Consider the following 17,696-nt stretch of genomic DNA (forward strand, 5'->3'; position numbering starts at 1 on the left):
TTTATGGCAAGTTATACATTCAAACAGTGCTCTGAAGTCAGGCAGCAGGTAAGACTCAAATCTTTGTCAAAAAAGATTCCCCCGTTCTTTCACTTTTAAAATGTTTATAAGCTTTCAAACAGTTGGGAAAGTGATGTGGAGCATTTTAACAGGCTTCCCCTTCTCACACGGGGCCCGGCATGGGCTGACGCAAAACGCACCGCACTGTTCGCAACGGGAGCTGACTTCGCCTGCCCACCTCCTCCGCCTGGGGACATCTGGCAATGTCTGGACACGGTTCTGGTTGTCACAACTCGGGGGTTTGTGCTATGGGCATCTAGTAGGAAGAGGCCAGGGATGCTGCCCGACTACACACTATTTTCTGATCATCTGGCCCAAAATGTCAGCAGTGCCGAGGTTGAGAAACCCTGCCTTTGGGCTTCTTCTGGACTAGGCATGGCAGCCCTCCCACCCCTGGGACACCAGACACTGATCTGATCACTGTGCCAGGTTTTCAGTGCTGGCTAATGAGACTTGTATTCTTTTATGTATTCTTGGTGTACATTTTCAATGAGCAAGAATAAAACGTCATCATAAACAAAATGAGGAAAGTGAAAATAAGACCACCTCAGAAGCTCAGAACACATGACAACAGTCACTGTTAACTAAACCCTCCCAATAGTTCCTCTGCACTTTTTAAGCTTCACCCAAAACGGAATTTACCTACTGAAAAAACAAAATAACCAATTCCAGCCATCACAGATGCCTGCTGAAAAGCAAAGCAAGTTCTCTGCTATACTGCGGTGATGTGGTCAGTGAGAGCCCTGGACTTGGGAGGGGGTCTGGTCCTGATTCACCACTCCCAAGGGCTGGGGCTCCATCACTTCCCTTCTCAGAGCTTGAGTGCTCCTGATCAGCACAGTGGAGAGAAAGCAACTTCCCCTCCCAGCCTCCAGGGAATCATGAGAGCCAAATGAGTTCATGGGTAGGAAACTGCTTTGTAACCCGTAAGGGGCTATATAAACATACGTCAATACATTTATGACATTTATACATGTAGGACAATGTGTGACAGCAAACCAAGGGTCTTTCAGACTCGTGGATCCTTTTCATGAAATGTCACAGCTGGAAATGACTTTGGAAATCAACTAATCCAACCCTTTAATTTTACGGAATGTGAAGATGACCATCACAGAGGTCAAGGGACCCAGCTAAGGCCATGAAACAGCCCAGAAGGGCTCAGGTCATCTACTCCCAAAGCAGGATGCTCCCCACGCCTTCCCATTGGTGACGTCTTCCCTCCCTGTTTTAAGTTCCTAGAGAGAAGAAGCACATCTTACACACAGGGTTCAGAGGGCCTTGAACACAGGAGATAACTATTTGCCGAATCAGCGAATCTTGACTTACTACGTCGTAGCCTGTCGGGGCTCGGTTCCGAGAAGCCACCACCCCCACTCCCGTGATGGGATCCATTGACGTCTCTGGCAAGGCTTCTGAAAGGTCTTTGACTTCAGGCATGGCGGATTGCTCCTGGTTCCAAAAAGGAAAAAGAAAGCGTACAATTCAAACGGAGCATTTAAAGTGAACGATGTCAAGTCTCGCACAGACAGAACCAGCGTCTTGGGGCAAATATCCTGAACTAAGCTCCACGTACCTGGACTGGCTAAGGGAGCCCTGGACCCTTTCCTCCGATCAAGAATTCAAGTCATCTCCAGCCCCTGCTCTTCTCAAGTGAGCTTTGAACACTCTCCTGCCCAGCTGCCTGACTTCTGAACAGATACCACCAGCTTCTCTGAGGATGAATCAGACACGGCTAAATCTAACAGTACCTTCCGTCTCTCTCCCTCACAATACCTCCCTGCAGAAGTGCAGCCTTCCAAATTCACAGCCTCTACCACATCCAAGGGAGGACTGTTCGGGCGGCAGAGCTCTGCAAACACACAGAAGAAAGTGCTCTGGGCATGGAGGCCAAGGCATGGCAGTGGAGTCCAGGCTCTGTGACTTACTAGCTGGTGACCGGGCAAGCAAGAGGTCAGGACACTGACAGTCGCAGAGCTGCTGTGAGAACTAAAGGAGTCACGTAAATCAAGGGCCTGGAGAGGTTCCCTGGCACATAGTAGGCGCTCAACAAAAAGCAGATGAGACTGGAGGGTTCGGGATACAAAGGTCCAGTGTGACTGGCCAGAAACATGGTTGGTGCTGCTCCCAAGAGGACCGGCGGGTCCCTTTGTTGTGTTTAATCCAGCAGGTCATGTGGGCACTTACTCAAAGCTAAACACTAACAATGACCATAATTCTTGTTGGGCACTTTGGGAGAAAGGGAGGGAAATGCAATTATTATTCTGCTGCTGATTGCCTCTTGATGTGACCAGAGGAGACAAGCAGAATAGAGAGAGAGCACCGGGTCTGGGCAGCTCGAGTGGCAGCGCACCAGAAAGCAAATGAAAAACCTAACACCTTATGTAAATGGCTTTTAGTGCTTTTAAAAGGACAAGCTGTGAAAAAGAGCAAGTTAAATTCTACCTCCTTCTGCAGCAACTGAACTCCACTGGCTGTAGGTCTGCCAGACCTCTCAAGGCTGGGCACTGCTTCTAAAGTAAACCAAACGCCCTGCCTAACTAGGCAGGCAGGAGGAATATTCTTAGTTCTCAGCCTAGAATCAGGAAAGGCAGAGGCTATTAAAAATGACTACAGCCTCCTGAATAGAAACAACCAGAATGCTGTATGCAAGTTACCGTGTAATCAGCGTCCCCTGGAACCCACGAAAGGCTCCAGAAACAGACTTGTCAGTGCAACGGAGCCAAGTCTCGGGTTAAGGCTAGGAAGTGCCTGGCAGCAGCCACACTCTCAGCTTCTGTTTATGACAAAAGCCAGACTAAGTTATGCTTTACTTAATTCTACTGAAAACAAACTTCTAGAAGCACAGGGCAGGGGGGACAGGACACCAAACCACATCACTGCATCGTTTTCTGTTTTCAAATTTCACTTACCAGGCAGCTTTACCTGCATAAAGAACAGGGTTTAATGCTTCCTGCACACAATAGGCACTAAATAAATATTTACTGACGGAATCTGCATACATGCCCCCAATAAAGGTTTAGAATTAAATATCTGCACCAGCCCAATCCAAAGCAAACACTGATCAAAAAGTACTTCACTTGGAAAACCCCATATTCCTGGTAACATGGAAATAACGTTGCTGCAGTTTGCAAAATATTGGTACCTGCTGTTGGTTACCAAAATGCTTGCAATTAACAACTCATTAATAGAATGTACAGTTCTGCCAGTGCTAAAATATCATGCTGTGAATTTAATAAAGAACATCAGAGGTAAGTGTTGTTTTTTAAGATAGTAGGGCTTCCACTATCTGAGAGAGAGAGAGAGGGGGGGGGGGGAAGTGAGCATGCGAATAAATAAGAAACATTTTATTAGCTGAGAGATGCCCGTCCTCGGGTCACCACATCCTCAGCCACGTACTGATGACAATGGCCCTCCTCTGCTCTGCAGCGTGAGCAAGGGCAGGGGGCTGACGCCGCTGCTCCCACAATGCACCGGGCAGCCCAGCACCGGGCCCCAAGATGGCTGCGGGCGGCCTCCCCGAGCAGACAAAGAAGCCGGCGGCCGGACCCGCGTGCCTGGTCACGGCCCGGCCTGCAGGCTGGGAGGATGCGGCAGGCAGGGCATTAGCACTGAGCATCTCGGATGCACGCCTCCCTCTTTCCTCCCCCCCCACGCCCCTCCGCAGTGACTGTGCCCTGGGGATCCAGCAGCCTTTGTGAGATACAGACAAATGACTCCTCGCCACGCGGAGCTCCGCAGTGGAGGAAGCACCACCACCAGCAAAGGAAGCTTTTAATGAGAAACGCCCAAGATATCCACGGCAGAGGCAATCACTCAAAGCAGCCTGCCCTGAATTACATATTTTCTGACTGCAAATTACTCTTAACAGCGTCTCTACCGTCACTTCAATTGACCTTCCTAACAAAAGGCCATTTATTAACTAGCTCTCGGTGCTCCCCGGGCTGTGCGAAGCCTCCAGCCAGAAGGGATGGCACCACTGTGTCCGCGGCTGCCCGGGTCACAGGCCAGGCCTCTGTGAGGGGGAGAAGAGGCCATTAACGCTGGGCTGCAGAGCAGACCTGCCGCGGGGAAGGCGGGGCGGCGGCAGGGTGTTTAAGGCCAACATTAACCTGTCTGGCAAGATGCGATGCTGGGCTACAGCAGAAAACGCGAAGGCCTACTTGCAACAGCTGGTGTCATCCTCAGCACTGCCCGCCCAGCACCCACCTCTATCTCCAAATCCTAGCTGCACACAAAACACACTAACACACCTCCCCACATGCGAACAGCACCCTGCAATTACCAAAAAGCTTTCTCGGGCTCCTTCTCAATCGATGCTCACACCAAACCTAGAAGGTGGCTGGGGCGTATTATCCCTATTTTAGAGGAGGAAAACGGAAGCCTGGAGTTCTCAGACACCAAGAGCTGGCAGAGGGCAGAGCCCAACGGGACCTCTGGCTCTCCTCCCCCAGCCTGGTCTGCTTTCCATACACTGTGTAGAGACAGACGGACTTACCATCCGATATCCCATCAAGAAAGCACTTTGAACACCAATTATATTTTAAAATGCCAACGCTCTTCTTTCTCTAGCTGTAGCCCAGTAACGGAAGCAAGGGGGAGAAAAGTACAGAAAGATAGAAGTAACATGGGATTAATTTTCCCCACACCTCAGTTTCAAGATTCAACATTTCCCTCATAAATAATTTACAACAATAAAAATGAGCTAAGGCCATGTTTGTGTACGACGGAGGTAAATTTAGACCTAATGAGGGAGATCTGAGCCCTGCACAGGAGCGAACAGGTTGATGTATAGCACGGTGCGAGTGCGATCCACGGCACACGGGGGCTCCATTACCAACTGGAAGTCACAGGGCCAACCGGGGTGGAGGTACAATTGGGGAAACTTCTACCGTCCCAGCTGTGGCTGCAAGGAGGGCTTCCACAGAAAAAGCCAAAAGTTGATGCAGTATTTTAGAGGCCAGGATAACAGATGCTGAGATTTCTGAGAACTACAGGATTGAGCCAACCTAAAGCTAAGTCGGTTCTCAGTAAACGCCAGGTAAGGAATGAAGACGGTGGCAGCACCTGGGAGTCACATCTGCCCTCGGGCACGGAGAGGGTACATTGGCGACACTGACCTTGACCTAGTCCTCCTAGCTTGACCTCGCAGGTCATTTGGTCCCTATCCCAACCTCTACCCCGAGTGTGCAGCCAGCCTCACTCAGATCACTGCCAAGGCTGGGGGCTACAGAGCCTCGCTCTGGACAGGCATGCCCGTGTCTGCCCCGAGAGGATTTCTCTGCAAGGTGGGGAGAGAGACAGAGAATGAGTGTATGAGTGTGTGTGTGTGTGTGTGTGTGTGTGTGTGTGTGTTGTACATACTGGGACTAGAGAGGCTGGATGGGGTCAGTTAGGGTGAGGTGTGATTTCCAGGCCAGCAGGATTTTTTCCATGCTGTGTTCAATGAGTTCTATCCAATAACACTGGGTAAGAGAACAGCTTCCTACGTGAGCCTGCAATGCTGCAAACAGTGCCTGGGGGAGGCCCCAGCTCCCAGCACTGCAGCACCTCACCAGTGCTGTCATCCCAGGTTCACAGAGAAATGAACTTTAACTATAAAGCCCCTTCATACAGACAGCACACGGCTCCCTTGTAGCTGATCAAAGAATTACTACAACAGTGTACTTAATCCCTATAAGTCAGCAGTGCTGGGCTTAACTGATGCTGAACATTGTTTCAGAATCAAAGGCGTGCCTCCCGGCCCCAGTCTGGGAGAAAACTAAGCTACTGTATCACAGTTGAAAACTCAGGGGAACTTTGATATCATCTCTGTTTAATTTCCCCGGCCCTGTGAGCCTGGGGTTTATCTCGTTTTATCAGCTCCTGTACTGAAATCAAAACCCAACTAGCAGAGCTCAGACCTCTCTCCACGGAGGCCCTTCCAGCAGCAGGGTGGGGTGCAGGCCGAGGAGTTTAAAGCACTTTGCGCCCGGGGGCGGGGGGAGGCAACAACTGCCGGGGGGCAGGGGGTGCTGCCTTCAAAGGAGGCGCAGCAGGGACCCCGGGTGAGGAAGGAAGGCCGACTCAGAAGCGGAGCCCTCGCTGCCCACCAGAGCTGAAGGTGGGACTCGCACACAACTTCTGAGGAGAGTAATTTCAAAGTACTGCGGGGGGAGCAGGTTAAATTGGGCTACTGCAGTTGAAATGACAAAACCAGTGAGTTAATTAAGTCCCTCCAGAAGGATGAACTTGTGATCAGATTGTTTGAAATCCAAAGTCAAGGGCACAAAAGACAAACTGTCTGCCCACATCTAGCAGCTTGTGGGGCTGAGGAAAAGCAGTGGATAAATAGTTCACTCCCTGTGGGAAACGGCCGAAGAGCAGGGCCTCCACCGGGAACGGCCGTCCCCCAGGAAAAGCTCTGGCTCTGGCCGTCGTGGGGCAGCTCTCTGCCTGTTTCCCAGCAACAGCAGTGGTACCAGTGGGCTGCGGGGAACCCGTGCCCTCCTCTGTTGCTCCATGATTCCTGGCACCTTCCTGCTAACAAATCTTATGCAGGGGACAGAGGACAGGGGAGGCCAGGCTTCACCAATGTACCCACAACACACACACATACACAAACTGGGCCACCTCAGGCAGCCCTGGTGCAGAGCCCTACCTCCTAAGGAGACTGCAGGCTGAGGCCAGAGTCCCTGCGGCAAACAGGCACATGGCCAGCCGGCTCTGGGGGCTGCCCATGGGGGACCCAGGCTGAGAGGCGTCCACTACGGAACCTCAGGATAGCATCCTGGCGCCACCTGTACTACTTATCTAGTGACCAGTCAGAAACCAAATCGTTCTGACAAATGCTGTTGAGTACGACCTGGTGGCAACAGGCCACAGGCTGCTGGGAAGGCTGCTAAGATACTGGGGAACTAAAGCAAATATTTTCCTAAGCTCCCCTAGATCACAAAGAACTTTCCAGCTAGGGAACTAACAATGGCAAGCACTTCCTTTTTCTCCAGTGAAGGTCTGTTACTTCTAATAGGAGAATCTGGTGTACAAATGCATCCATTCCATCAGACGTATGTTTAGACTGATATTAACCATTGGATTACCAAACCCATTTTCCATAAACCATGTGAGGCGGGCCTGCGGTTTGGGCTGCTGCAGCCCGTACAGCGCAGTGCTAGATCCTGGAGTTCTCTCGCCCCAGATAAATCAGGATCAAGTTCTACAGCGCTGCCGTGGCCAAAGGCCTGCCCCTACGGGCCCGAATGTGACAAACCAGGGAGCCTGGTGCGCTCCAGGAGGGGGCGTTCTCCAGTACACTGTGAGCCCCACCGCAACCTGCAACTCGCTCACAATCACTGCAAATGAAGGTCGTCCCCACCCACTCCCATCAGGTCTAGTGTCATACTGTCGCCTGGAGAGAAGGAAGGACACTGACAGAAGGCAGATGCCCTACAAATGAACCCACCCCAGGAGGTCCCAAGAGCAACGTTCTCTTGATATTCGGTGACATAAAATGGTCACAGCCTTGGCTTGATGGCCACAGTGTCCAGAGCAAAAATGTCACCTCAATGCTGGGCAAATGGGCTCCCAGGCCAGAATCATGAGAACACCTGGCTTCAGGTCAGCAGACACCTCCCATCACGACCACCCACTCTGTGACTTGCACATGGGTCTTCAGAGTTTCTCTGGTCATACAATCATTCTGTGTGCTGATGACTTCCAAATTACCTCCACGGCCCGGACTTTTCTCCTGAGACTCAGACGAGTGTGTCTAGTACCCTGCTGGCTATTGTCACCCAAGTGTCCCATTAATACCTCAAACCTGGCTGACCTTGCCATCCTCCCACCTGAAGCATCTCCCACGTTCCTGGTACCTAACAGGACCTGGTGCGTAACAGTCAGCCCACAAATGTTTACAGAGAGCCCTTGTGCTGAGCGTGACACAATGGTGAAGATGGAAACCCCAACGTTCTGGATGAGGAGTTCTCAAACTCTAGCATGCATGAGTCACCTAAAGAATTCCCTAAAACAGAGTCTTAAACCCACTCCCAGAGATACTGATTCAACTGGTCTAGGGTGGGGCCTGAGAAGCTGCATTTCTTTTCTTTTTTATAAATTTATTTTATTTAATTCATGTTTATTTTTGGCTGTGTTGGGTCTTCGTTGCTGTGCACGGGCTTTCTATAGTTGCAGTGAGCAGGGGATACTCTTTGTTGCAGTGCGCGGTCTTTTCATCGTGGTGGCTTCTCTTGTTCCGGACCACAGGCTCTAGGCGCATGGGCTTCAGTAGTTGTGGCACACAGGCTTAGTTGCTCCACGGCATGTAGGATCTTCCTGGACCAGGGATCGAACCCGTGTCCCCTGCACTGGCAGGGAGATTCTTAGCCACTGCACCACCAGGGAAGTCCCAGAAGCTACATTTCTAACAAGATCCAGGTGATGCTGAAACAGCAGGTCCATAGTCCAAACTTTGACTACAAGGCAGTAGGTACTCATTAGATGTTTGATGAAGAAGGAAGGGAGGGAGGGAGGAAGGAACCTGAAGGTCATCATCCATGGGGAACAGCCTCAGAGTAAGTCCCCCAGTCTTTCCCTCCCCAACACAGGTTGCCCAAGAGCACCCAGTTCCTCCCCTATGGCACCCATCCCACCATTCAAAATCTGGGTCACATCTCCCATTCACCCCAAACCTTCCCCACTGCCCAGCCAGACAGGTGCTGTCACTAAGAATCCTGATGTTGTCCAAGGACATGGCCTTAGCACATACATGTGCACACATGCACGCACGCACATACACACTTACACACAGTCTTGCCTCTCAGAAGGCTATAATACTTTCCCTAGCAGAACATCAGTTATGCAAAGGTATATGTCCACCACAGTGCCTAGCCCACAATGAGAACTCAATAAATGGATTACGGATAGATAGATGGTTGGATGGATGGATGGACGGGAGGATGGATGAATGAAGTTCCTGTCCTCCTCTCAAAATCGCCAATGTTTCATCGGATTAAGGGGGGCATATAAAGCACCAGAGGCAATGGTGAGAGTGCCACGCTGGGGTCACTGATGCTCCACGCAGGACAAACACCACGATCCCAGGGCTGGGCCATCTGCCGAGGAAGGGAGGTGGGACTGTGGCACTCCAGGGGGTTCCAGAAGTGGGTGTGACTCAGCTGGAGCAGGCTGGATGAGAGCCTGGCAGGAGGCTGCACGAAGACTCCCCTAAGGAGTTTGTAAAAACTACAGCTGCCTGTTCCAACCCCCAGGTTCTGATCTAATTGATCTGGGCTGGGTCAGAGACTGGAGAATGCAGAGCCCAGGTGCAGTGCCACTGTGCTGGGTGACACAGCGACGAATAAGTCATGGGTACTGCCTGCAGGGCTCACGGGCTGGAGGAAATGTCCCGAAAGAAAGGGACCGCAAATGAGGCGATGCTCCCTTTTGCTGGGCAGTCAGGGAGCTGGCCTTCCTGAAAGATGGCGGGTGCAGAGTACTGCAAGGAGTGCAGGCAAAAGACACGGCACCAACGGTGGCGTGAATAGTCCCAGACTGTCTGGGGAACTGTAAGTAGCAGATGGGCTCTGAAACAAGCTTATGAAACGCTTAAACAAACAAATAAACAAAACCGGTAAATACCTGCCTGCACTTCTCTGCTATTTCTGAGGTCTAAGTAATGATGTGGATCCACAGGAAGGAGCGCCCCAGTGGTCAGAAGGAAGAGATTCCCAAGTCTTGCGTTCCTATTTCCTCTCCTGTAAATGAATGCTTCTCAAGCCAAGGCCACTTCCTGCAGACCCTATAGGGCCTCTTCATGCTATTAGCTCAGGGAAGGATTGGGAGGTAAAGCAGAGGAATGGAAAGGGTGCAGACTTGGGACTCAGAGGGACCAGGGCTTGAGTCGCAGCTCTGACACAGCTGTGTGACCCCAAGCAATTCAACTGAATTGGGCCTAAGTTTCCACGCCCCTCAAATTGGAATAATGGATGATAATATTTTCTTTACAAGGTTTTAATGTATATAAGGAACTTGCAGAACTTCCATCAAAGGATACAATCAACAGAGTGAAAAGACATCCAAAAGAATGGGAGAAAATATTTGCAAATCATATACCTGATAAGAGGTTAAAATCCAAATCTATTAAGAACTCCTACAACTTAGCAATAACAAAAAGCAAATAACTCGATGAAAAAATGGGGAAAGGACTTGAAAAAGGACATTTCTCCAAAGCTGATATACAAGTGGCCAACAAGCATCTGAAAAGATGTTCAACATCATTCCTCATTAGGGAAATGCAAACCAAAGCCACAGTGAGATATCATCTCATACCCATTAGGACGGCTGCTACCAAAACCCAGAAAATTAGTGTTGGTGAGGATGTGGAAAAATCGGAAACCTGGTGCACTGTTGGCGGTAATGGAAATGCAGCAGCTACGGAAAACACTGTGGTGATTCCTCAAAATATGAAAAATAGAATTACTATATGACCTGGCAATTCCACTTCTGGATATATACCCAAAAGAACTGAATACAGGGTCTCAAAGAGATATTTGTACATACATGCTCACAGCAGCATTATTTGCCATAGCCAAAAGGTGGAAGCAACCCAAGTCTCCACAGACAGGTAAATGCATAAGCAAAATGTGGTCATACATACAAGGTAGTATTATTCAGTCTTAAAAAAGGAAGGGAATTCTGACACTTGTTGCAGTGTGGGTGAACCTTGAAGACATTATGCTAAGTGACATAAGGCAGTCACAGAGAGACAAATACTCACAAATATGATTCCATTTATATGAGGTACTTGGAGTAGTCAAATTCCTAGAAAGTAGAATGGTGGTTGCCAGAGGCTGGGGAGGGGGAAACAGGAGTTTTATGAGTACAGTTGACCTTTGAACAATGAAGGGGTTAGGAGTGCCAAAACTTCCAGCAGTCGAAAATCCGAATATACCTTAGAGTTGGCCCTCCAAATTCGGAGTTCCTCTGTATCTGTGGTCCTGCATGGGGATTCAACCGACCGCGGACTGTGTAGTACTGCAGTAGTTACTATGGAAACAATTCCACGTATAAGTGGACCTGCGCAGTTCATACCCATGTTGTTCAAGAGTCAACTGTATAGAGTTTTAGTTTTGCAAGATGAAAACGTTCTGGAGATTCGCTGCACAACAGAATGAATGTACTTAATGCCACTGATGTATACATTTAAAAACAATTAGGATGGTAAATTTTATTTTGTGTGTTTCACAATATTTTTAAAAAGCATCTATAATTGGGGTTCTCAAATTTCAGTAAGCATCAGTTCAACCCAAGATTCTTGTTAAACATGCAGATTCTGGGGCCCCTTCCCCAGATATTCTGATTCAAGATCTGGGTTTGAGGCCCTGGGTTCTGCATTTTAATATACATCCTAAGGGTTATTTCTTAGTTCATTAAGAATTCATCTATTTCTCTCTCCTAAAGGATATTTTTTTGAACATTTTGCTGTGCTGATCAGTATCTGTTTGAAAAAAAAACAAGAGTGTGTGTGTGTGTGTGTGTGTAGAACAATCCCGTGTTGATCCTAGCCACAGGCCCAGCAAGACGGCCCTCCAGTCTTCAGGGGAGTATGGGATGCTGCAAAGCTCTAGTATGTGACCCCTGGGCTCTAGGCCCACGGGCCTCTCACATTTCAGCCTAGACAAGCTCTGCATCCCGCCAGAAGTGTGTCAAGTAAACCAACGCTTGCCCACAGGATGTCCCCAACAAGAAGGCAACGTCAAGCACACCCTGCCTCCCATGCAGCTGCAGAGAAGAGATGTGAGGTTGGCAACCCCGCTGCAAACAGTGCCGACAATTCAGGGAAACCACAATTCCCAAGGGCGGCCCAGCGAGCACAAAGCCAAGGAGAGCCAGTGGGGCCAGTGCAACGCTGATCAGGGAGGGCCTCAGAGAGAGCGAGAACAGCCTGGGGAGAGGCAGCTCATTCAAAGAACCCAGGCCTCCCCTCCCACAAGCCAACGCGCAACCGAGACCGCTCACTCAACCACAGCCAACTAAATACAGTGTTCTCAGCCCACCACATCCAACCATGTAGTCATTTGTTATTTTCACCATCATAATAGCACCTTTGACATTTCCCACTCTTGACTCCAACACCATCATGACTTTCCAGTGTGGCAAGGATGTCGCTCTTTGAGCACGAAGCATGGAGCAGTTCCAACCTGCTAAGGCAGCGGGGCCGGGGACACTTGGATTCTGATGCTTCCTCAAGCAAATCTGCTGTGAAACTGATAGAGATGAACCTTCAGCGCCCACTCCCCCCTTCCAAGGCCCTGAGAGGGGATCACAATGTGTTCACACGGTTGTACGGTTTTGTAAAGCACCAAGATATCCTGGTACACAAACAAGACATTCTTGCATTGTTTTTCTTATAGTCCTCCCCCACCACAACAAACTGTCAAAACAGCAGACCCACAAAACCGGGCTCTGACGTTAGATCCCACTTACATTTAGTGAGGACCCACCAACGCCCTCCACAGTGTCACACACATTCATACACATTAGCCCATTCAGCCTTACGGGGTAGCTTTTATTCTTAGGCCCCTTTAACAAATGAGGAAATGGGGATTCAGAAAGGTCCCATGAGGTTCCATGACTTGCCTAGGGTCTCCTGGGTTCCAGGAGGTAAACTGACATTCTAAGCCCAGTGTTCTTTCTACTCTACCATCCCTTCCTAGTGGCCCTAAATAATAACCACAAACAGAAAGGCACTCTAAAAAAACCTGAAGCTACTCTTCTCATTAACCAGTTAACAAACCCTTAATAATAACCACTAATTTTTAATTTTTTTAATTTTATTTTTTTAACCACGCCATGCAGCACGCAGGATCTTAGTTCCCCAACCAGGGATCAAACCTGTGCCCCCTGCAGTGGAAGCGCAGAGTCTTAACCAGTGGACCGTCAGGGAAGTCCCAATAACCACTAATTTCTATTAACTACTTGCCCTGTGGCATGAATGGAGCTGAGCACTTCTAATATTTCATTTACTTCTTACTATAATTCTATGAGATAGATATTGTCATTAGCCTCACTCTACAGATGAGGAAACTGAGGCTCAGAAAAGTTCACTAATTTCCCTAAGAACACACAGTAAGTAGAAAAGCCAAGGCTTAAGCTGAGGCCTAATTATAAAGTCCTTGCATTTAATCATGGTGCACTGTTCCAGCTAAAAGTGGGGAAAAGCCCACCAGCGGGAAGGAGGCAGGGCAGGGAAATGCCTTCAGCATAAGTCAGGAGTGCGGCCTAAATGCTAAAAGGAAGGAATAAAAAACGTGGATTAAAGAAGATGATCCTAAGCTCAAATGAACCAGTAACTGCTGTGTCAACTGCTGCACATGGGTCTTGGTGCCCAGGTCCCAGAAGAGGCCCCATTTAAATATTCTATGCATGGCACAATATCTTGAAATACCTAGTTCAATTTTCCACAAGCAAGAAAGGTGTCACCTGTCTCCTGTACTAATCTTCTGAGTACACTGAGTTGTTGAGTTAGTCTAGGCTTCCACACAGCTTATCTCCTAACTTTTCTAAGGCTTTTCTGGTGCAGCTGATAAGATTTTCTTGCCCTGTTAAAATGAGATGAGATCCAGCCAGCTGTCCAGAAATGTACAATGAGATTATACTGAGAAGGAATCATGGAGACAAAGGCCCCTAAAGAGACTCTGGCCTGCTGTCTGCTTTGTGGCAGAAAACTGAGCGGGGGGCTGGTTCGTGGGTGGGGGCGGGGAGCAGAGAAGGAGCAACAGCCATTTGCCTTTGGCCCTCCTGTGGCCTTCCCCTGTGCCTTGCTGAAGAGGCTGCAGAGGGGCAGGGAATACAAGAGTCATTTTTAATGGCCGGAAAGGCTGATGATTCAGGAAGAGTTGTGTGTTGGTAACAAAGAGGACGAAGATGCTCAAGGGTCTGCCTTCTTCACCCGGCCCCTGCCCCTGAGCCTCACTTGCGCTGGAGTCCCCCGTGGGGTTACCATCAACAGGCGCACCACCCTTCGAGCCTGGGTACTCTGGGTCTTAGGTGCCCCAGCCGGCACCTCACCTTGCACACAGGTGCCCTGGAGTTTGGGTGTCCTCTCTGCTCTGCCCAGGTCACAGATGAGGCCGCACCCTAGATCATGCCCGAGGCTCAGGTGCAGTCAGCTCGGCACCCACGTGACTACAGAGAGTGGCCCCCGGGCCCGGCCAGTGAAACCACTGTCCGGGTCTGTGCAGGTGGCCGCCGTGCCCCGGCACAGGTGGGCCGCTTCACCTCTCACTTGGGCGGACGTGGCTCTCGGGAGCCCTCACCAGCCCCGGCCCAGGTTACGCTGCTCGCACCCTGGTCCCCGAGCTCCCTCCGGCTCCGCCAAGACGCAAGGCCAAGCCGGGTACGGGAAGCCGCGGCGCGCGCAGGGCCGAGCAGAGGCCGCCGGGCCTGTCCCCGCGGCCGGCCGGGCACACAGCCCGCAGGCCTCGGTGCGGCCCGGCTCCGCCCGTCCACCCGCCCCTCGGCCCGGGGCCTGCGCCGGCCCGCCCGCCCGCCCGCGGGGGCAGCAAGGGCGGCTCGGCCGAGCCTCCGCGGCGCCCTGCCCGCCCTGCCTCACTTAACTGTTCCCCGCTGGGGCGGCGGTGGCGGCGGCTGCGGCGGCGGCGGGTCCCGGCTCCGTCTCACGCAGAAGCAGCTTCTCATCGCCCGGGCGGCGCGGAAGGGGCCGGGCCCGGGGCCCAGGCGGCGGGGCCGGCGCCGCAGGTCGAGCGCAAGCCTCACCGGGGAGCGGCAGCGGCAGGGGCGGGGCGCGGCCTGGCGGCGGCGGCGGCAGCAACAACAGCGGCGGCTCCTTCCGCGGGCCGCGGCGGCGGGCCGGGGCCTCCCGGCTCTGGCGCTGGCTCCGTGGGAGGCGCCGGGCGCCCGAGGCTGGCTCGGGCGGGAGGAGGGAGCGGGAGCCCTCGCGTCCGGAGCCCGCGCGTCCGGAGCCCGCGCCGCCGCCTGGCCGGCACCCCGCCTCCCCGCGGCCCGGCCCGTTAGCCCCGGGCAGGGCCCCGGCGCCGCCGACCTGGCTTCTCCGAGTACGCAGGCGGCCCCCACCCCAGCCCAGACCCACGGGAGCCCCGGGCCTGTCGGAGCCTGGGCCCCCAATTGCCCCCCTCCCCCAAGTTGGCCTCTTCCAGGGACCCGCAGCCTCCTCATCTCTCCTAGGCCTCATTGTACCCTAGACTAATCCTTCAGCACAGCCTTAGATCCCTAGAAGCCCCCAGGCCACACACACACCACCCGCCCCCCGTCACTTGTAGGGACACCCAGCCCTACTGAACCCCAAGCCAATCCTTCAGTTCATTACAGTTCAGGAGACCCACTGGTCCAGCTGACCCCACATAAGCTTTGCTTGGCCCTAGTCCCCACTGCTAATACCAGGCCTTTCAAACTGACCCCGATCTCCTAGCAATTCTCTGCCTTCCCCTTATGCTGGGCAAATGATCTACCCACAGAGGTCTATAGCAAGAACTATTGAGGGCTGGCCTCCAGGAAGCATGTAGAAGAAGTTTAAGCACACCTATCGCCCTACAGTACTTTAGAAAAGGTACAAGCCAGAGGATAAAATGGAACTGGATGAGGAAGGGGGTCCAGAGCTTGGCCCTCAGTGAGAGTGGCTACTATGAAAGGTGGGAGTCAACTCTGCACCCTTAACCAAAAATGCTGTACACAGCCCCAGCAAGGCACCCCGGAGCAGTAGCCAGCATGCTATTTGTTAGAGCTGAGGACCCTGCAGGACTGATCAGCCTCACTTCGCTAATGCCTCAAGTGTAATTTTCACACATTCTAGGCTTTTCTAAAATAGCTGTCTGATCCTAAAGGAAAGGGTGCCAGGAAGAATTGGCTGGTGGGAAAAAATGTCCTGTGGGGAAGCCTTGTTAGTGTGTGCATTCCTGAGCATCTGTATCACTCAGAAATGCCACTACTTCAGATGGTTTTACAGGCCAGTTCTATCAAACCATTAAGGGACAGATAATCCTTATGTTATTTAAACTGTTACACAGAAAAAAAAAGTTTTCCATTTCACTTCCGAAGTTTAGCATAACTCTGATAACAAAACTGACAGCGATAACACCAAAATGGAGAATTACAGATCAGTTATAGAACACTAGTCTCCAGAGAATTTAATGTGTTTTTTGAAAAAGAGGTTCTGCAGTCAAATAACTTGAGAAAGTGCTAGTGCTGGATGCCATTTCTAGTCTATATCTTTTGGAAAATCACAATAAGTATTATTAAGGTCTCTGTGAAGTCCAAGACTAAAGAAACCTGATTAACCTGGCATTTCCCAAACTCATATGAGCCAGGACCACCTGTTCAAAGTTCACCAATTAATCTCTAACATGTGAATCATTACTCTTATAGACCAATCTGCTTAACTATATAGTAGTTGCAAAATTTTAGCAATTTGAATCCAACTTGCTGTAAAACAAGTCAAAATCCACCATAATCAAGCAAGATTTATTCCAAAAGTACAAGGATGATTCAACATTAGGGAGTATGTAAATTCATTTCATTATTAAAGAAAAGTAAATCACAGGATATTATCAACAGGAGAAATACTTTTAAAATATTTGATAAATTCAACACCAATACCTTACAATTTTCTTAAAAAACTCTTAATGAACTAGGAAGAAAACTTAAGTTTCTTAACATGACAAAGTTTATTTATCAGAAGCCATCCACAAACATATTTAATGGTAAGACACTACGGGTATTCTCATTTAAGTCAGAAACAAAACAAGAATGCCCATTAAAATTGGTACAAACTAAAGCCAATGCAATAAGATAAGAAAAATAAATAAGAAATACAAATAATGGAAAGGAAGAGACAAAATTGTCATTTGTTCATGACGTAAATGCATGCCTAAAAATAAAAATTTAAGGGAATCAACTAAAAAGCTTAGAGACTTTGGTAAAGTGGCTAGTTATAAGATAAAAATGAAAATCAATGGCTTTCCTAAATGTTAAGGGAAAAGACTTCTTTTCCATATAGAGGGACTTCCATTAGAAAAAGACTCGTGACCTTTCTCTACCCTAGAGGACAATGAATGGTTTATCTCACTAGTGAGTGTGGGAGAAGGAACTAGACAAGAACAGGTGCTCTGAGTTCTCTTTTTTGGCTTTTGCTTACTGCAGAGAGCAAATATTTTCATGTGCTCTCCACCAGGTGGTAAGTGGACCTGTTTCTGGGGTAAAGATACTATTGTCCAGCACTACCTGCTTTTATGGAGGTAAATCTATCCAGTTCAGGGAGAAATACAGCAAGCCTACTTGCTTACAGATTAAAAGCTACATTTTTCCAGTCAACTTTATCAGTAATGTAGTATTTTTATCTCCTATGTCTCTTTTCTGTACCCATGCCTCAGTTTCTTCCAAATTCAGAAGAGGAAGAGAAGTATTATTTAGAAGATTCCCTAATTACAACACTAAATATCTGTGATTTCCATTTAGAAAGTATGACTTTTTAAAAAGATTATATTCCATTAGCAATGAATACTTAAAATACCTAGGCATAAACTTAACAAGAAATGTCAAGGCCCATAGGAAAAAAACTATAAAACCTTACTGAAGGACATAAAAAATAAGTCCTTAGTAAAGGAAAAACATAACAAATCCCTGGG

At 49.7% G+C, this 17,696-nt stretch overlaps 1 protein-coding gene across 1 annotated transcript in view; it reads right to left on the bottom strand.

Moving 5' to 3' along the window:
- The window catches only part of MVB12B (multivesicular body subunit 12B), a 183,596-nt gene extending 168,365 nt beyond the window's left edge, over nucleotides 1–15,231 (bottom strand). The window contains exons 1-2 of the mRNA XM_030858652.2: nucleotides 14,653–15,231; nucleotides 1,387–1,509 (exon numbers count right to left, since the gene is read on the bottom strand). Of these exons, the coding sequence (XP_030714512.2) occupies nucleotides 1,387–1,509; nucleotides 14,653–15,231 (702 nt within the window). The remainder of the gene's footprint in view (nucleotides 1–1,386; nucleotides 1,510–14,652) is intronic.
- Nucleotides 15,232–17,696: the final 2,465 nt, after the last annotated feature.

Source organism: Globicephala melas, chromosome 6 (assembly GCF_963455315.2).
Source record: "Globicephala melas chromosome 6, mGloMel1.2, whole genome shotgun sequence".
Taxonomy (NCBI): domain Eukaryota; kingdom Metazoa; phylum Chordata; class Mammalia; order Artiodactyla; family Delphinidae; genus Globicephala; species Globicephala melas.